This window comes from Ailuropoda melanoleuca, chromosome 1 (genome assembly GCF_002007445.2).
Source record: "Ailuropoda melanoleuca isolate Jingjing chromosome 1, ASM200744v2, whole genome shotgun sequence".
NCBI classification, from domain to species: Eukaryota; Metazoa; Chordata; class Mammalia; order Carnivora; family Ursidae; genus Ailuropoda; species Ailuropoda melanoleuca.
The window spans coordinates 172,551,496-172,570,188 of NC_048218.1; the positions used below are offsets into that span (position 1 = coordinate 172,551,496).

General features: G+C 42.5%; 1 protein-coding gene across 8 annotated transcripts in view; it reads right to left on the reverse strand.

Moving 5' to 3' along the window:
- The window catches only part of ELMO1 (engulfment and cell motility 1), a 521,109-nt gene that overhangs the window by 143,092 nt on the left and 359,324 nt on the right, over positions 1-18,693 (reverse strand). For all 8 annotated transcript variants that reach the window (XM_034659738.1, XM_034659793.1, XM_034659646.1 and 5 more), the window contains one exon: positions 14,334-14,470. In XM_034659738.1, the coding sequence (XP_034515629.1) occupies positions 14,334-14,470 (137 nt within the window). The remainder of the gene's footprint in view (positions 1-14,333; positions 14,471-18,693) is intronic.

Sequence of the window (18,693 nt, forward strand, 5' to 3'; positions counted from 1 at the left end):
GAGGAAGAAAAGATGCCAATAAGCATAAAAATGTAAGGGATAAAAGATTTATTTTTACAAATTTTTTGATGCCTATCTTTTTCATCAGAGCAGGGAGTCATAACAATGTGACTTCTTTCCAGTCTTAAATTAGAACAACTCAACAATTCCTCTCATTCTCCACTTGCCTCTTAGAAATCATGTCTTTTGTGGCTAAAGAGGTTTTTGAGTGTTCAAGACACCTATTAAGGCATTTCAGGGGCATGTTTCTTTTCTTGAGCTTAGTTATATAGTTTAGTTACCTTTTAATTTTTTTCTAAAAATATCACTAGTAACTGGAACAATGATAATTATCTTATTTCTTCCTTTAATATATATAGTGTGTCATGTATCTATTTTGTGTGAGTGTTCATTTCCAAAGCCACAGGAAGATCATGTTTAAGAAGGAGAGAACCAAGGGCTGCAAAGAAGGCAAACAAGAAAGAGATTTTAAAATGTTCATCAGAGGTCATTATTGACTTCATCAAAACCAATGGCTTTTGGGGCTGAAGAGGTTTTCAAGTACTGAAATATAATTTAGTGCTTTTTAGAGTGTCGTGCCTCTTCTGCTTAGTTGTATTTTTAGTGAGGGCCGAAGACAGGATTAATAAATTACTGAGAAGTGGGGGCGCCTGGGTGGCACAGCGGTTGGGTGTCTGCCTTCAGCTCAGGGCGTGATCCCGGCATTACGGGATCGAGCCCCACATCAGGCTCCTCCGCTATGAGCCTGCTTCTTCCTCTCCCACTCCCCCTGCTTGTGTTCCCTCTCTCGCTGGCTGTCTCTATCTCTGTCGAATAAATAATAAATAAAATCTTTAAAAAAAATAAATAAATTACTGAGAAGTGAAAAGAAGAGGTGGCAAACAGAGGCAACTATGCGAGGAAATCTGGCTTGGGGTGAGGGCTGGATGGAAGATCAAGAAGGACTTATCTACTTGTTTTTTCAAACACAGGACATGTGAGTACATTTATATGCTGGTAAGAAGATAGCATCCAAGAGGACGAGATTAATGATAAAAGGACCAGACGGGATGAACTGATCAAGTGGTGTCCCAGAGTAGATGAGAAGAGAGAGAATTCAAAGCACAGAAGGAAGAATCCATCTCTGGGGCCACCAGGGAAGTCTTCATCTAGAAAGGAGAGGGGTGGTGAGGGCAGATATTGGAGAAAAGCCGGGGATTGTGTCGTCAGCTAGAGGGAGAGCTGGACTAGAATCCATGTCTTCCCACACCTAGTCTGGAGCATTGTGTCATCATTTTTATACTTCCGAACCTCATAGAAATGGCCCATGTGCTTTACATATACTAGGATAAAGCATAAAGCATAATTTTCCAATTCAGACATGGGTCAAGTATTGGCCATTGCATATTATCAGCCTAATATAGGCTCATTTAATCCTCACAACATATATACGTTTACACACACACACACACATAAAGTTCCATATTTCACAGATGAAAAGGCTGAAAAACAGGGTAAGGATATTATTGTGCCCAAGGTCATGCAGCAAGGAAATAATGGAGCTAGGGTTTGAAGCCCACTCCTTGAGTCCAAGACTTACTAAATCTATTGACTGAATGTACTAATTTATTGATTGAACTTATTCTTCTTGGTGAATTTCCAAACCCTTCTTTTGATTCCTCAGGTGCAGGAGGCAGCCGGGGAGCAGGGAGGGATGTGGAGTGACGGGAGGAGGTGGGGAGTCGAGGCTGATGCTATGTCTGTGGCAGCTTCAGTTCCCCATTATCATCGAATTCTGTCCTAAAGCATTTTATAACTTGAAAATTCAATGAATACAAAATGCTGGTAAACTGCATCCAAAAGCCATTGATATCTTTTACTCACAGCCTTATTTTTCTGGTATGTGCACAAGAAAATTCTTACCTATCTGAAAAAATTCAAAACCAACCCTACATCCTTGATGGACCAGGTCTGCTTAGCTGAGACTTGGGAGCAAAGATCCAGGGCTGCCTGGTGCACTGACCACAGTAAAGCAAGCCAAAGCAGCTTCTTCCAACACACTCGGGGGCAAAAGCATCTCCATTTTATATGCACTTCTATCACGACAGACGCATTTTAATAGGAACAGCATCTCTGAGGCATAGGTCTTACCCTTTTCTGTTTCTGCTAGAAGGACTCCTAGTGGCCTGGGAGCTTTCGGACAGAATCTCATGCTCTGTGATTCACAAAATGGAAATCTGGCATTAGATGCCAGTGACATTCACTTCTGTGGGAGCTCAAGCAGCAAAAAGCCATATGCCATACACCTCAGATTCAGCCAAGCCACGCAAATGGAAATGTGAAAGAGAAATAAGGAAATCAGGACCAGAAAAGTTCTTGGGGGCTGATCGCCTCCAGCACCTAAAACACACAATCCGTGGCAAGAATCAAATCTTCCTACTCTTATGACAGTCTTGGAAATACAATTTTTTTTTTCTAATTTAAGAGCACTTTGGGAGGTAAAGGTAAAACATAAAAGACAATTTTTGTGAATGGCATGGTGTGCTCACGTTTACTATTGAATGTGGCTGCTTCACAGGCAGGTGTCTGTTGAGTGTACTCAGGGAGACAGCAGTCCCCTAAATGGGTGGACTGCCAGCAGGCATGTTTGTCCTCTGCACTGAAGGTCTCTCAGTAGCCATCCTGTGAAAGGATAAGCACCATTATTGATATTATCTTCCTCACTGGCCTGGAAATAAGACTAGTGGGAAACAGAGTACTCCCCAAATGGCCAGCGTATGTGGGTTAAGATGAAGGGGGGAAAAATGAAACAGAGGGATTTCTTTTTTAATGAGGGGATCCAACCACTCTCCTCAAAAAAGAGAAATTCAGTTTATTTTGTGACTGTTCTATGTCTTTGAGACTTTCATTCACCTTATATAAAGCTATGTAGGTGGAAAAATAATTACTACTGTCATTTTTATTAAGAAAGGAATGACAAAACCATTTTGTAATTCCCTCAAAGTATTGACATCTGAAGAAGAGATTCCAATGGAAAGATCTAGAAGTATTTCTTAATAAGGCCTATTGGCATTTTGAGCAAGAGAATTCTTCATTCTGTAGAACTGCAGAATACCTATGGTCTCCAGGAATTGAACAAGAATGACCATCCCATATTAAAACAGTGTAAATTAATTCAGTTTACTGGCTAGGCAGACTGTTTTAAATAATGTGTGAATTAAACATTTCTGGCCATTTATTCATTTGACATTCAACCGAAAGTAATTGGGCAGATCCTATTTTAAAAACATCTGGACAATATTAAGGTCTAAAGCTATAGTTCTTTGCTCCCTACACTATATTGATTTAATTGAGAAAGAGAAGCTTGTAAATAAGCAACTACTACTATACAACTAGAAGATATTTTCCAAAAGAAGTTCAGACTTCCATGTCATGGGAGCAGGTGTACAGAATTTCATTCTGAATGAAAGGGAGATGATAACCATCCAAGGTGGTAGCCCTGAAGTGGCCATGTGTAAAATCCTAAAATAGAATTTCAACAAGCAGATGGAAGAAGGCATTAGTGGCAAAAGGAATAAGAGTGAATACATATCTGTGATATGACATGGCTTACACAAATTGTGGGCTGTTCAAAATATGCAGAGCTTAGAGCAGCTACATGGTGAAGACACGAGGAGGAAGCAAGAAAAGTACATTAGGCTAATTAAAAAGAAATCTAAACATCTTGCTAAGGCCATGAAACTTTATGAGGCAGGCAATGGACAGGCACAGATGGAGTAAAAGGGACAATGATATGGTCAGATGCATGTTGAGGAGGTTTGAAAAGTGGGAAGGTTTCAAAATTGGGAGGTAAGTTATTGCAACAGCTGGTGTCTAAGTCAGTGACTGCCAAACAAATGCCGTGTAACAAATAATCCCAACAGCTAAGAAGTTCTTATCATACTCACAGGTCTATAGGTCAGCTGAGGTGGCAGTTTTAAGCTGTAATTCTGTGGTCTGATTGGGGAAACTATGCTCCATATGCCTCATTCTGAGACCTACACTTAGGGGCAGTGGCTACCCAAGGTATGTACTCTATCTCATGGTGAAGGCAGAAGTGCAAGAGCCCAAGCCAACCACATAAGCAATATTCAGGCCTCTGCTCACTGCACATTATGATCACCTCACTGACCGATGTCAAATTTAAAGGGCAGGGGGAATAGGCTTCACTCCCCATCAGACTGTGGCAAGGACTCCTATGGAGCAGTAAAGAACGGCAATCAGCCATTCCACCTAGGAGATTTGGAGTGAGGAAAGAGGAAGACCTGAGCTAAGGCCACAATGAGAAGGCAGAGGACCTTATCGAGATTGTAGTGACTTTGGCCGCTGATTGGTTTCACAAAGAGGAACCAGTCTGTAAACTTCCAAATAAAAACTCACTGGACTGCCAGCTCCACGAAGGCAGAACCCACTTGTATTCCCAGTGCCTAGTGCCATGGTTTCCATGTCATGGACACGAAATAATATTTGTTGAAAGAATGGACAGCATTAGAAGTGTAGGCTAAATAGTGACACGATTTACCAAGATATGGAATGCTGACATGGCCGTGCTGCGTGGATGATGGTTGTGGGATAGTAACACTGAACACCGTCAACCTCCCAGGCACTGAGTGGATCCTGAGAATACAGAAAAAGCCAGGCTCTGCTTTCAAGGAGTCTAAGGATTAAACAGACAACTGCAGTTCACTATGGTAAGTTCTAGGGTAACGGTATTATTCACAGGGCCAGAGCAAGGGGATCCCTTGAGGGACATCTGAGGACGTTGTTGCCACAAGTGACAACAGCCAGCCAGGGAAGATGTAGGCCCTGTGTGGGCATGATATCTGAGTTAACTACCTGCCTAAATGACTTCCTCCCACATAGTTTCACTGAGCACCTACTATTATTTTTCATTTCAACAGAACCCCATGGGAAACACAGAAACAACCAAAAGGAGGGGCAATGGGGAGGAGAGCAGAAGAAGAAATGAACAGTTTGTAATTCTCATCTCTCAAATTCAAGTTTCCCTGTCTCTTTTTCTCCCTATAACAAATTCAGCCTTGCTGTGGTATCCTCTTCTTGCTTCCCCACCTTTGTTCCTACTTTTGACCTATTTGGCCTAGTGGCTCAGCTTTATGCTAGAGATGAAGAGAGCAGTTAGTATCTGGTGTTGGACCAGCAGGTGAGTGTTTTGGCTCCAGTTTGGTAAGTTCAGGGGGATTGCTCAACCCATTATTCACCGCTGCTCAGATATAAAAGTACACTTTTGAAAAACCTGCACAACTATAAAAGGAATTTAGATTAGCAGGTGAATTATACACATTTAAATAATAAAATATATTTTTAAACTTCTGACCCCTTAGGTCTGGTATTCTTGCAGGAGATATTTAGAAATTTCACTTGGGATCTTCTCACTTCTCCCAGCTCTTATATTGGAGTCCTAACAAATGACTTCTGACACTACTTTCTCATTCTGACTCCCCTCTCATCTCATGTGGGGCACCTCTTTGCCTTCAGTCCCTTGCCTCTTCCTAACATCTGGTACCCTGAGTCAGCAATAAAGAGCACCCACATGACAACACCCTTATGTTCTCCTGTTCTACCTTAGGAAACATACCCCTTTGTACAACTGTATTCCTAACTCCCATAGCACATCATTTTCTCTGCAATTATAAGATAAATATTTTCTTTTAAATCAAGGAGGACTCGTATTTCATGAGAGATTCCCATCTAATGGTACTCTTCCTAGCTATCCAACTCTGCTTCCTATCTGCCCTTTAATTTAAAATGCCTAAATCTCATTACACCTTACTTAAAATGTAGGCAATTTCCTTTTAATTGGACATATACTAATAAAATGATTTCTGTGCCATTATCAAATCCCTAAGACAATCCACAATGGAATATGGAATTCAGGTCATCAGAACCAGTTAACAACTCATGTGGCGCCCCAAAGTGTAGTTAACAAAAGGGGAAGAAGTTTCGGAAGTCATTGAACAGAGTGATATACAGCAGCTAACTTAGAGGCATCGTTATTTCCATGATCAGGGATGGTCTGCAGCTGAACCAAGCGACTGACGTATCTTGCTGCTGCCCAGCAGAAGAACCTTATCAATTATTTTTTTCTTGTCATTGGCAAATGTAAGCTTAGCACATGTTACAGATACAAAGAAAGATACACTGACTCTAGGAAGACTTCGGAAATGAGCATCTTGCATGCAAAGAAACCTCCAAGATGTATATTTACTATTGTCAGGGCTTATCCGAAATTACTCATCTGACTCAGTCACGGTAATTATCCTTTTTATACATGCTCCAGTTATGGCAAATGTCAAGAAAGCAAAACATGCTAGCAGTGTTTTTAGCCAACTGAACCTAACAGTTAATCTTTAAACAAATTTTAAACAGTTTAACTATTTCTTAGGGAAATTACAGCAACAGAGTCAACAAAATCTACCTCTTTCTGTATGACTCCAGATACAATCCCTTCATAAGGAGATATGGCCATGCTATCAAAAGCATGACCCAGAAGAGTCCCTGGAAATGGACCACTTTATGATGATCCCCACGCTTCTCATGAAAGTCGCACAGACCCTATGCTGCCGGGAGCACCAAGAAAGCATGCTGGGATGCGTGTTTTATTAACTTAGTCACTATATCCACAGGAGAAGCTTGTCTTTTTCTGAAAATGTTTGCCGTCAGCATTGCCACAACTAGCTTTTTCCTTTTCAGAGGCATTTAGAAGCGGGTGTCACCTAGTATTTGCTCCAGGCTGGACTGAGCTAAGTAGTTTATCTGGCGGATTTGGTCCAGGGCTCAGAGCCCGCCTAGAGGCAGTCATCCCAGTCCCCATCTCACAGATGAGCAATCTGGAGCTCAGAGGGCTGAATCCTTTGTAAGAGGGTATGCAGCTGGGGTTATGCAGCTGGGGAGACTCGGGCTCCTGAAGGACCACTGTGCTGTGCCTCTGAGATTCGGCTAAGCCCCTCAGTCATTTGCAGTATGTCTGTGGGCAGGCTGGGGAGGGGCACCCCTTGCCATCAGGAACCCACACAGAGGACTTCCTCCTCACAGAGATCTGTCTCGGCTGTAGTCAAATATCCCTTTGCAGCCAAACCAAAGTTCAGTGGGTTTCCACACAGAGGAATGGGAAAATCTGTATTTCTAGATATTTGAACAAACTATCTTAGAAAATCAAATCAGCTCAATTATACTACAAGACCAAGAGCAAATGACTGTCAATTTAGGTTTTGTCTGTTAACACCAGCACCTCCCATTTGTATGGGGCAATTTACAAAGCCAACCTTTAAAAGGGCCTAATCCGCACAGTGATTTGGGGAAATACCGTTGTTATTGTTGTTGTTGTTGTTGTTAGTGTTGCTGCTACCTGGGTTTACAGGTGAGAAAGGCTCTGGGGGCTGAAGGACATGCCCAAGGACACATTGCTGGTGAGCAGTGCCTGGGTCAGGACTGCCCCCAGACTCTCCTGCTGTGCTCAGCCTCCCCCTCCATTCTCTCCTCTCCAGCTGGCATTCTCAATGGCGCAGGGGATCGTGCCCCCAGGGGGAGGAATCTGGTTCTTGGAGGAGCCAAAAAAAAAAAAATCTTACTTTCTTAATGTATAAAGCACAGATATACAAACAATACATAAACAGGTAACAACGTGTTTGCATAATTAAAATTTCAGGGGGAGGGTGATTAGGAGAAATGTCTAAAAGAGATCCTTAGAGGGGTGGTAATGCAAAAGAGTCATGGAAATAACACCCTCTGACACCACCTGTCTTGGTCAGGCCCATGTTACCTGCAATTAATGCACTTTTTTTTAGAAAGAGCATCTACCAGGGTCTATTTAAAAAGATACCTCTTGTAAAAAACTAAGATCGTAAAGTTGGTCTCTTTATATTTTTCTGCTGTCTCTAGATAACACTATTGATATTGATGAGGACGGTAGGAAACATACTTGGATTCCTGTCCCAATGGGAGCAGCAAACTCCATTAAAAAAGGTTAACACTACATTAAGCGAATAGCTTAAAAGCCCTCATTTAACCACATACATACACACACACACACACACACACGCACACGCACACGAAACCATTTGCTACCTATCCAACAGGAAACATCACAGGAAAAAAATAAATCTATTCGTACAATGCATTTGCTTCTACAGGAAGTGCGATTTCCTTCGTGTCAAACCTTAAAGACCTTTGTGAAACATGAGAAGCTTTTTGAATAAATACTTGTAAATGGCCTAGACAGCTGAAAAATGGATAACCTCCTTGTATGACATCGGGGCCCTTTAAAAGACTTCTCCTCTACTTAAATATTCATGTTTCAATTAAAACATACACCTACTTTATTAGCTACCCCAGGCCCGGTTCAGATCAATACCAGCAGCTCTAGATGGAATTCTAATGAAGATAAACAACACTGAGTCCTCCCCAGCTTCCCCTGGGCACGGATGCACAAAGCCTCCTTTCACAACTTGCTCCAAGATATTTTACAGTCACCTGCCTCATGCAAATGAGGAGATTCATGTTTATTCATGGCGAGAGTTACAGACCACCTTTCATTCCCTAGGCCAGCTCAGCTAACCAACAAGAGCGCCGTCTGCACCACTGTGAAGTTGAGCTGGCCTAGGAAGGGGACTCCGGAATATATAATTGCCCCCTGAAAAGCATGCACAGAAAGTCAGTAAGCTGGAAACAGTTCGGGGAGTGAACATATTTCCCTTTCTCATTCATGCAATCACTGCCTTCAAGCTCTCAAACGATTCTTTTTCTATACCGCACCATAATCCATTAGATGTGACTAGTTAGTGGCTATTTTCCATGGATAATCTTCCAGGGGACTTCCCAGGATGTTCGCTCTGTTCTGCTCTCCAATTCTTCCTAATTGAGATTTTCTCCCACTGACTCAGATGGAGCTCGTAGCCTAGCCAGGGGCAGCTGCGGTTTTGTCTGATGGGCCTGGGTTCTCCCTGTGCACAGGCTCTCCTATTTTAAGGGATGGCTTCTCATCTGCAAGCCTGAGATCCCAACCTCTGTCGTGTGTGCTTTGCATATTACGCTGCTGGGTGAAGTTTCAAAATAGTGCTTTTGCTCTAGAATGACTACATTTTTCAAACCATTAGTTTCTTCCATTTTGGCAATTTGAAAGCATGGCAAAGTCATTTGATCTTGTTTTTAATGCCGATTTTGATAGCATCTAAAGTAACACCAATGACGTGAACAAGTATTTTGAAGGTATCTAAAGGCTCAGACATCCCCAGAGAGGTCTGTGTAGCTAGGTAATGGCTACAGAGGCTTTAACTCTCTCCAGCCATTAAGCAAGCACCAGAGCTTTTGTGAAATCTGGTTTTTAGGCTGCTACCCATGGCCTGTCACACGGAAAACTAAGGTACTTAATAAAGTTGTTTCTTCCCCAACCCATGACGTTTTCAGTTTAAACCCTATGTCTGCCAAAGTTAAAATAGTTCATTCAGTTCAGAACTTAATCTGTGGTACATAAGCAGCTTCACCCACCCTTCCTTCCTTCCTTCCCTCCTTCCTTCCTTCCTTCCTTCCTTCCTTCCTTCCTTCCTTCCTTCCTTCCTTCCTTCGTTTTTTAACATAATGGCCCCCCAAAATGTTTTCTTTCGAAAAGGGCAATTTACTCATTTTTCATAGACAGGATTTATCGTATTATGTATAAAAAGAACACAACTGCATATGACATTTTACTTCCTCAAAGCATTTTTACATTTATTATTTCAATTTAGTATCACACCATCATAAGAGAAGGCAATGAGATACTGGTATCCACTTTTTTTTTTTTTTAAATATTCAGGCACAGAGTCCCTGAGTAGCAGAACCAGGGTGAGAACCTGCCTTACAAACCAACGGACAGACTACTTCACCGATGCACACAGTTTGTACTAGTTGGTGGTCTGTGTTACATGTATCAACTGATGGTCATTCTATGGATGTGATTCACCTTCAGGTGATCAAATCTGCCTTCATGAAAAAGCTTGAGAGCTTTGGCCCCACCCCAAAGAAGTAATTGGTATGTTGTACAATTGCGCACAGAGATGACAGAGGTTTCCAAAGCCCCCTAGGTGATTCTAAGGTTCGGGCAAGTTTGACAAGGTTGAGAAACACCACTACACACAAATATCGATTTTGATGTGTATACCCTTGTTAGAATTTCTAAAGTGGCATGGTCTGCAACAAAAGCTTTAAATGAGATTCCCATACCTGAAATATCCAAATCACTTGTGTCTTCTTTCCTACCCTGCTTGAAAAATGAGGGCTTCGATGAAATGACTATGGGGCCACTTGCGTGCCGAGCTATCCAGCTGCAGTTTAAGCTCTTCTCTAATGCCCATAAAAATGAATAATGGATGCTCTAAAAAATTGGTAATAAAAGGCAAAAACAGAAGACAAACTCAATGGCCTGAATCAATGGATTATTCTGCAGAGACTGCTATATTGGGAAACTGGAAGAAAGTACTTTTCAAAGCATAAATATTTTAATCACTCTCTAATTCTACTTCTTCCACATAAATAAGAAACATCCCATCTTCTGCTTCCCCAGGCTTGAGCAGTAAGAAGGCAGCTGCTTTTCCAAACATTCATTTCCAGCAGAAGCATTAACAAACTTATCTACAAACTAGTGTCCCAAGTAAGCTGGGTTGTAGAAGAAATTCCTGCATCTGCTAGAATCTAGTTATTATTTGTAAAATCAGAATTTTGTATTGAGGGATACTGCTTCTTCAGTAATGAGCTGAAGAAGGCAGAGAGCTAAGCCCCTTCTTACAGAACCCGGGTCGTCGGTCAACAAGCAAATCCGCCATCCGTGCTTCTGTTCAAAGTGGCAACAGTCTGAGATGGTGTCCAAGAATGTTCAAAAGAAAGTGTGTCTCATGTTGGTCTCTTTTAAGATAATCTGAATTATAATTTGGACAATCTTTGGAAACAAGAAAAACATCAAATCTACCAATAACACCAAATCCACTCTTGTTCCTAAATTCAATAGCTTCTGCTATCAAGTTAATAACAAGAAGAAAAGTGAACTGATGAAAATTTCAGCTCTTCTTCTCTCCTTTCCAATTTATTATCTGGGAAAGCAGAGCAGTGGCTGATCGACACGCAGCAGGAAAAAAACAGGAAGAACTGACCTAGAGGCCCTCATACAGGGCCCATCTTTTTTCAAAAGCCTGTTAGAGGCAGAAGGGGGACATAAAAGAAAAGGGACATAGCTAAATCTGTGTTTGAGCAGCCACTGGCAGAACTCTGACTGGTATTATGCTGGTCTACCAGCAAATAAATCAACAACAAAAAGCACATCTATCCACATTTCAATATTTTAAATTGATACACAAAAATACAGATACAAATGTAATACTCCTACAAATTAAATATACATTATGATAGACAGAAAAATGCACCCCCATTGATGTCCACATTCCAATCCCTAGAATCTGTGAATATGTTTTGTTATACGACAAAGGGGAATTCAGGTTGCAGATGGAATTGAGGTTCCTAATTGGCTGACCTTAAAATATAGAAGATTATCCTGGATTATCCAGGTGGTCCAATGTAATCACAGGGGTCCAAAAGAGTGCAAGATCCAAGCCAAAGAGGGATCAGAGTGATGAGGTGTGACGTGAGAAGGACAGAACCTGCAGCTGGTTGGCTTTGATGATAAACAAAAAGGTCCACAAGCCAAGGAATGCAGGTGGCTTCTAGAACCTGGAAAGGCAAGGAGATGGATGTCCCCCTAGAGCAGCCAAAAAGGACCACAGCTCTGCTGATTCCTTGATTTTAACCCATGAATCCCATTTCTGGTTTCTGAACTACAGAACCACAGGACAGTACATTTGTACTATTTAAACTACAAAGTCTATGGTAATTTGTGACAGCAACCCTAGAAAACTAGTATACACATGACAAAATAGTATATAACTAATAGACTTTTCTGTTACAGAAGTAAGGCGCGCGTAATAGTAAAAAGAAAAAAAAAGCAAACAAAGCAAAAATATTTCATGTACAAAATTTAAATCCCTTGTCATTCCCATTCCTGACCCTCCTCTGGTATCCACTCTTGACCAAGGGATATGTGTACATAGGACGGGACCCTCTGCCTCTCAGGCTTCCGACTGCCTCTTCACAGCCGTAAACTGCCTTCACTACTTGGCAGCACGTATGTGACACGAGACTGATGTCTATGATCGGCAGACGACGCAAAAAGACGGCACTAGGGCCATGATAAGAAACTATGCCCCAATCCTGGCCCTTAGACCTTGCCAAAGGCAGTTTTTACAGCCACATAATTTAATTATGAAAAAAGTTTCAGAGTGACACTTTGAGGACCTCACCCTGCACAAGCAGGATATCATTACCACTGACCCAAGTACCTGGCCGTGATGAACACGGACCCAACAGCCACGCTCACCTCCTCCGGACGGAGGCCTCTGGTTCCCGTTGCTAATGATGTATTCTCGGGGCTTCGTTTTGTAAACTGTATGTTCTGCTGGATTTAATCATCTAAGTGCTAACCCTCTTTAGCCTTTCCTCTGCAGGGATTTGGTAATATTTTCCATATGCCTTATCTGTGCATAGGTCAACAACAATAATATTTGCATTATTATCATTTACAAAAATGCTGGTTTCTGTAATTTAGAAGAAGCAGGGTGAATGAAATCCTCTCAGAAAGCAGACAGATACCTGATAGCAGAGCACATGACAGCCAGTGAGGTCCCATTCTCCTAAAAGAACAGGTGTCCCATACACATAGGAGCTGAGGACTGCACGGCTTTCAGAAACACCGTAGTACGTGAAGAGCTGATCTAATTCAGGGCAAAGTGGCCTTGGACATTTCAGAGACTACTTAACTCTCCACTTGTTTTGGCTTGATTGTACAAAGGTCTCCCTGTTCCTTTATTCCTCTTTCCCAGGGATGATTTGCACCTGAATTGCAAAGACCCTCATAATCAAGTGAAGTACACTTAGGAGATTGCAGAATTACTGGATTTCTTTCCTTCGCTTCCCTTCTTCAGTCATGCCTGTCCCTAGGCATAGCTGCTTAGACCCTTGGCAGCTCTGGATTATAGCTGGCAGATCAGTGCTCTCCACAGAGGGACATCTCTAGGGCCTATTTCAATGAATTAAATAGATGGCCCAAGGTGTCTAAGACACCTTGCGTTTGTCTGCTTCAACGGCAGGGAAGATCATCGTGCCGATGGAGACAGTCAGGTCAGAACCTAACTGAGGCTTGCAAAAAGTATTATTTCCTTTTCCCGGTTTTCTTTCCTTTCAACCAGTATCAGTTCAAGATACCACGAACCAGAAATATAGTGGGAAAGAAGGATGGAATGTAAGTTCAGAGGAAAGGTGACAGGGAGGCAAAGACCAACAAGAACATCAAGTGCAGTTGGAATTCTGACATTCTGTTCACCAGCAGTGAAGGCCCCACAGGACGACTGTGAGATCAGACCCTTAGACTCTTAGCGACAGTTATGTCCCCAGACCGGGGTCAGCAGGCATGGGTGACGGAGCCAATCAAACCAGATCCAGAAACAGTAGCAAATGAAAGGTACCGAAGACCTCTCCCAATATTCTCTCCTAAATATACCTGTGCCAACCATCAGTTATTACCAGTCATTTGATTGTCATTAACAAGGCCTCTTAAGGATAAAGATTTTGTTTCTCTTGAAAAGTTCACATGATACCTCTTCTTCTGCTAAATCGGTCAACACTCTTCTCGGCACCCAACATTCACTCACAAAGAGAAACCCAAAATTCGCACTTTTACAGAAAACCAAAGAAGATGTCCATTCTAAGAATCAAACGCTTTCTGTAAACTAAAGAAAAAAAAAAAAAAGTTCCATATAAACTTACTCAACTCCCTGAAAGAGATTTTGCATTTGAATAAAAACTCTTTTTGACACAGGAAAGGGCAGATAACCTCAACACGCCTATAATCCACAAAGAAACCAAGTCACCTAGACAGAGCAGCCTTCCTGATATCATTCCTTCTCGAACAGCCGCCCACACAGGTGGAGGGGGAGGCCTTTCCCCCAACGGATGTTGCCATAACAAGGCATCCGGGACCAATGCCCTCGGAGGAAAAAGCTAGCCTAGACAATATTTTTCCAAGAAAGCGTCTCTGCGGGTAGCTCCAGTTTAGTTAGCCAAAAGGAACAAAGCTGCACCACGCTTACCCCCACAGAGATGAGAGCATCACCAACACACAGCTCATGTCCATACAGGTACGACAGCTAAGGAACCACGCAGAGTCAGAGCTCCTTTGGGGACACAGGAAGCTGCTGCCTCTGCCTCAGATTCAACCTTACCTTGTTGAAATCTTCAGAAGTTGCCCTCATTTCCTTCCATGTCTTGTTCAAGAGCTGGATACAGATGCAGAAAAACTCCTCGAAGGATCTGTCGTGGGTGAAGAACATTGGGTGGAAGTCGTTGCAGGTCTCACTGGCTGGAAGAGAGAGTTTGCAGAATGAAATGAGAGAACACGGCCACATGGAGGGGTCCCAAAGAGAGGACAGAAGGCATGTGTGGTTCAAGCCACAGCGGACGTAAGGCGTTTTGAAAAAGCAACCTGACGACAGTCCCCGTGCAACTGTGAAGTCTAAGGTCAGACAGTCAGACCTATCCCGAGGCGCATATTTCACCTGAAGGAAGTCAGCTCCTGACCCACCCCAGCATGTGACCCTTACATCTTTTGTTCCAGGATCCCTGGTGCTGAATATGGGCTCTGTGTCTGCTTCTTTGACGTTATGAGGACGATTCAGACTAGCCTCTCAGTCACAGCTCCATCACCCTTAATTTCCCCTTTCTTGACAGAATAAGTGGCAGAGAATGAGCTTTCCCCAGCACACAATTAATTGCAACTTTGAAAATAGCATCCTTGATGATTTCTCCAGGGGGCTCTTTTCCCTCTTATGGCAGTAAGGGCAGGGAGGGGAACAACACGGACATTTGATATTATATACCATCTGATGTCATTAACCATTTGTTTTACATTCCTAGACACAGATGGCTGGAGGTCAAAGCAACCCAAATGGCTCTGGAGGCCACAAATGGTCCAGTCCTGGAACAAATTGTGACATCAGCCAGACTACCTTTGTGCCTCCCCATTGCAGAGCTTCTGGGGGTCAGAGCTACCGCTCCAAGCTCTAGCTGTGCCTACTTCTCTCCTCCTTCCCAGACCAGCACCCCAGCCACCCTCTTCTTCCCTGCTATCTGGGCTGCTTACACTTTTATAGTCCTTGTACCTACATCTCATGGGATCTTTACAATGTCTCTTCTGGTCATGCCTCATGGATGAGGACACTGGAAGGAGCCAGGTTTTGTGACCACCTTCCACCCAAAACAGTACCCTAAGTAGTTTTGGGGTTTTTTTTGTTTTTGTTTTTTAATATAAGCTGTTATGTATAGTGAAAGAATTCTGGTTTTAACTGGAATCTCTTTAAAGGCCAATTAGTCTTCAAGGTTCGAAATGGTGGAATTTCAAGCCCAAGAGAGGATGGGGCAGGGCTGGAAAGGGGTTTATAGCAAAGACCTTCTGTAGGTGGGGAAAGCCCTGTGCCTGCCACGTGGCTGATTCCACAAGGAGAGAATCTTCTGGTGCTGGCCCCAACAAGAGAACCCTAACCAAACCTAAGGGAACACACTCTGCTCTGGCTGGGCCACAAGCTATGACGCACCAACCTCTTCTATCTTAGTGGATTCCAGACTTTTAGAAGGGTAGATATGAAGACACATTAATGCTGTTTTCCTCCAGACGAAGTAAGGACACAGGCTAGCAGCAATGTGCAGTCACATAGGAAAGGTTTGGGTCTGAGGACAGAAGATTTGGGTGCAAGTCCAGCCCGTGCCAATCAGGAGCAAGTCACTTTACCTTTCTGAGCCTCGATTTTCTTAACCAAAAAAAATTATTAATGACATCTCCTTGTCCATCTCCATAGGTTTTAGAGAGGATCAAAGACATGACTCATGGGAAAGTGCTTTGAAAGGACAGAAGCTGCTGTGAACGTGGAGCAAGGTGGTGGCGATCATAATGAGTGTTGTGCCAATGCATGGTTTCCAAGAACATGGGCTATTCTTTGATTTCCCCCAGTTCCTAGTCAAGCCTGTTCCCATCTCAGAAACGAGAAGCAAGAACGTATGTCACCCCAACCCCCAGCCTGTGTCACTGGCAGAAAAATGGTGAGAGTGAAGTTCTGACCTGGGACACAAAGCTATTTAAGGAACTTGGAATGTAAATACAGGTGGACTGTGTGTTTGCTGCCCTGGGCAATGAGCTGTCAGTCTCACTTTCATAAGCACTGAAGCCAATGGAATTTACAAGTCCACAGCAGCGTTCTAAAACACAACTGCCATCCAAGAACTCGTTATTAATCACATTATCACAGTATCTTTTGGGGCCCAGTGTGATTATATGTGTGCTTTATGCCCCAGTTAAAATTTTTATGGGATTACTGAAGCTGTGATAACCAGACAAAACTGAGGCCAACCAGCCCTGCTCTTGCCTGGGTGAAGAGGGAGGGAGAAACATCATTAATAATAGAGCATATTACTGGGTACATATCAATTGCCCAGGGACTCTACTGGTACTATCCTCACAACAACCTGGAGGGTAGGCGTTATGCTTACCTTCATTTTCTATATAAGGAAGGTAAAACTTGGAGAAATTAAACCTTCCATCATGAGCTTTCTTTAGGAGGTCCCAAATGACCATTTGAAACCTGCCGTTTAGTTGACCCAGCAGGCTTCCTGCCTTAGTTGACAAGAGCTCAGGACATTTCCTTGTGACTGCTGCTTTGGAAATTAACTTCTCCACCCACTCTCCCAGATTCTCTTGCACTGCTTCTTCCACAGAAACCAGGATCTTGACCTCCCTGTCCAGAGGGACTCACAGCAAGTATACAGCCAGCCCCTGCTGATGGACAACACCTGCAATGTGATAGTACCAGCAGCAGCCATACCACCACCATCACCTTATGTCAGGCACTGGGCTCTACACTGTTGTAAGTTGTTACAAGAAGCATGTGAGGAAGACTTCATCAATTTCTCTTCTCTCTGTGTTTTGTTTTTTTTTTTTTTTAACTAGAAATAGGGGGATTAGAAAGGTTAGGTGTCTTCTCCAAGGCCCCAGGTCGCAAGACTTGCAAGTGTTACAGCTGGGACCCCAACTCCCATCATCAAAGCCCATCATTGTCTGGTTATACTTTTTTCCTGATTCTGTTCCCAATTAACTCTGCCTCTACTGCACCTCCCCCAGCCAACACAAATATGAAAGAATTGCTTTTATATCCATAGAAGATATTTATGAAGTAAAATCTTATAAGTGGCATGACCTTAACTATTAATGCTTAGGGTATATTTAGAATCTAGGATTCCTCTCCTTTCCCCCTATTAGTCCTGGTCTAAGTGGAGTTAGATTCAAATCACTGGGTTATACTCCTCTTCTGGATCTTACCTCCCCTCTCCTTGGGTTGGGTCATGCTGACTCTTGACAACTCTCTTGAATACCTAAGACATAGTCTACTTCGTTAAAGCTTCTATTGAACCAACTTTTTCATCTTCTCAAGATAGTCTCAGCCCCTGGAACACACCAAGTTTCCCCTAGATAGTCAGTCCCTGGGGAAGAGTGACACTAGATGAATTTATTTAACTTATTTCGAGAAATTAGCAGGTTGGGTTCCATGTTAATAAGCACCAATTTCGTTCACTGCGACAATGCACCCACCTAAAGAAAGTACATTTCCCAGTCTCTCTTAAACTAAGAGTGATCATTATGAGCCAATCCAATTCAGTGATAGATACACGGACAGTGCTGGGTAGAGTTTCCAGGAAAGACCTTTAAAAGAGGAAAGACACTAGACTGTCTTGTTCCTTTTGCTTCTGCGTTCACACCTCAACTCTTCAAGTTCAGAACACAACTTCATGTCCAGTAATGACTGGAGCTCCTGCAGCCATTCTGTCAGCATAAAAGTGAGGGCTATCCTCTCAAGTGGAGACTTATAAGGCCTGAGGACACTGTGGAATCATCATACCAACCTCAAACTGACCTCCTAAGGAATTACGTGTATATGATTTAAGTCACTGTTTTCAGGCTTTTCATTACGCTTAAACATATGAAATTACTGATATGGAAACTTAAACTCATGCAAGCACAAAGATATTAGCATATGCGAACACATGCTCAGGATTATGGGAGGCCAAGGAGTAAGCAGGAATGAGGAGGAAGGACTGTGTAATGGTTACAGTCAAACAGAAGTACCACATTCAAAGATCAAACTTGAGGCTCCCTAGCATACTATATAATCTTAGACCATGAAACTCCCCAAATCTGTAAAATATATGACCCCATAAAATTTATAAGCATCAAATTAGTCTATGTATATAAAGTATGTGATAAGATACCTAGCACATAGATAGGTTTAGTAAACAGTGTCTATTAAGCATTATTTTTATCTTCAGTATAAGTATACTACATGGCTCCTTAAAGATTTGAACATTTCTAGGAGATAAGGAAGGAAAGAAGAAAAATCTAGTGAATGATCTTTGTGGTCCTATCGATAGGGAGGGACAGGGTCAACCAATCATTCTTACAGATTATGTCAAAATCCTATGGGATATTCAGATCCTAAAGCTGAACTTTCACATGCTGAGTGTAGATGTACCCATCAACAC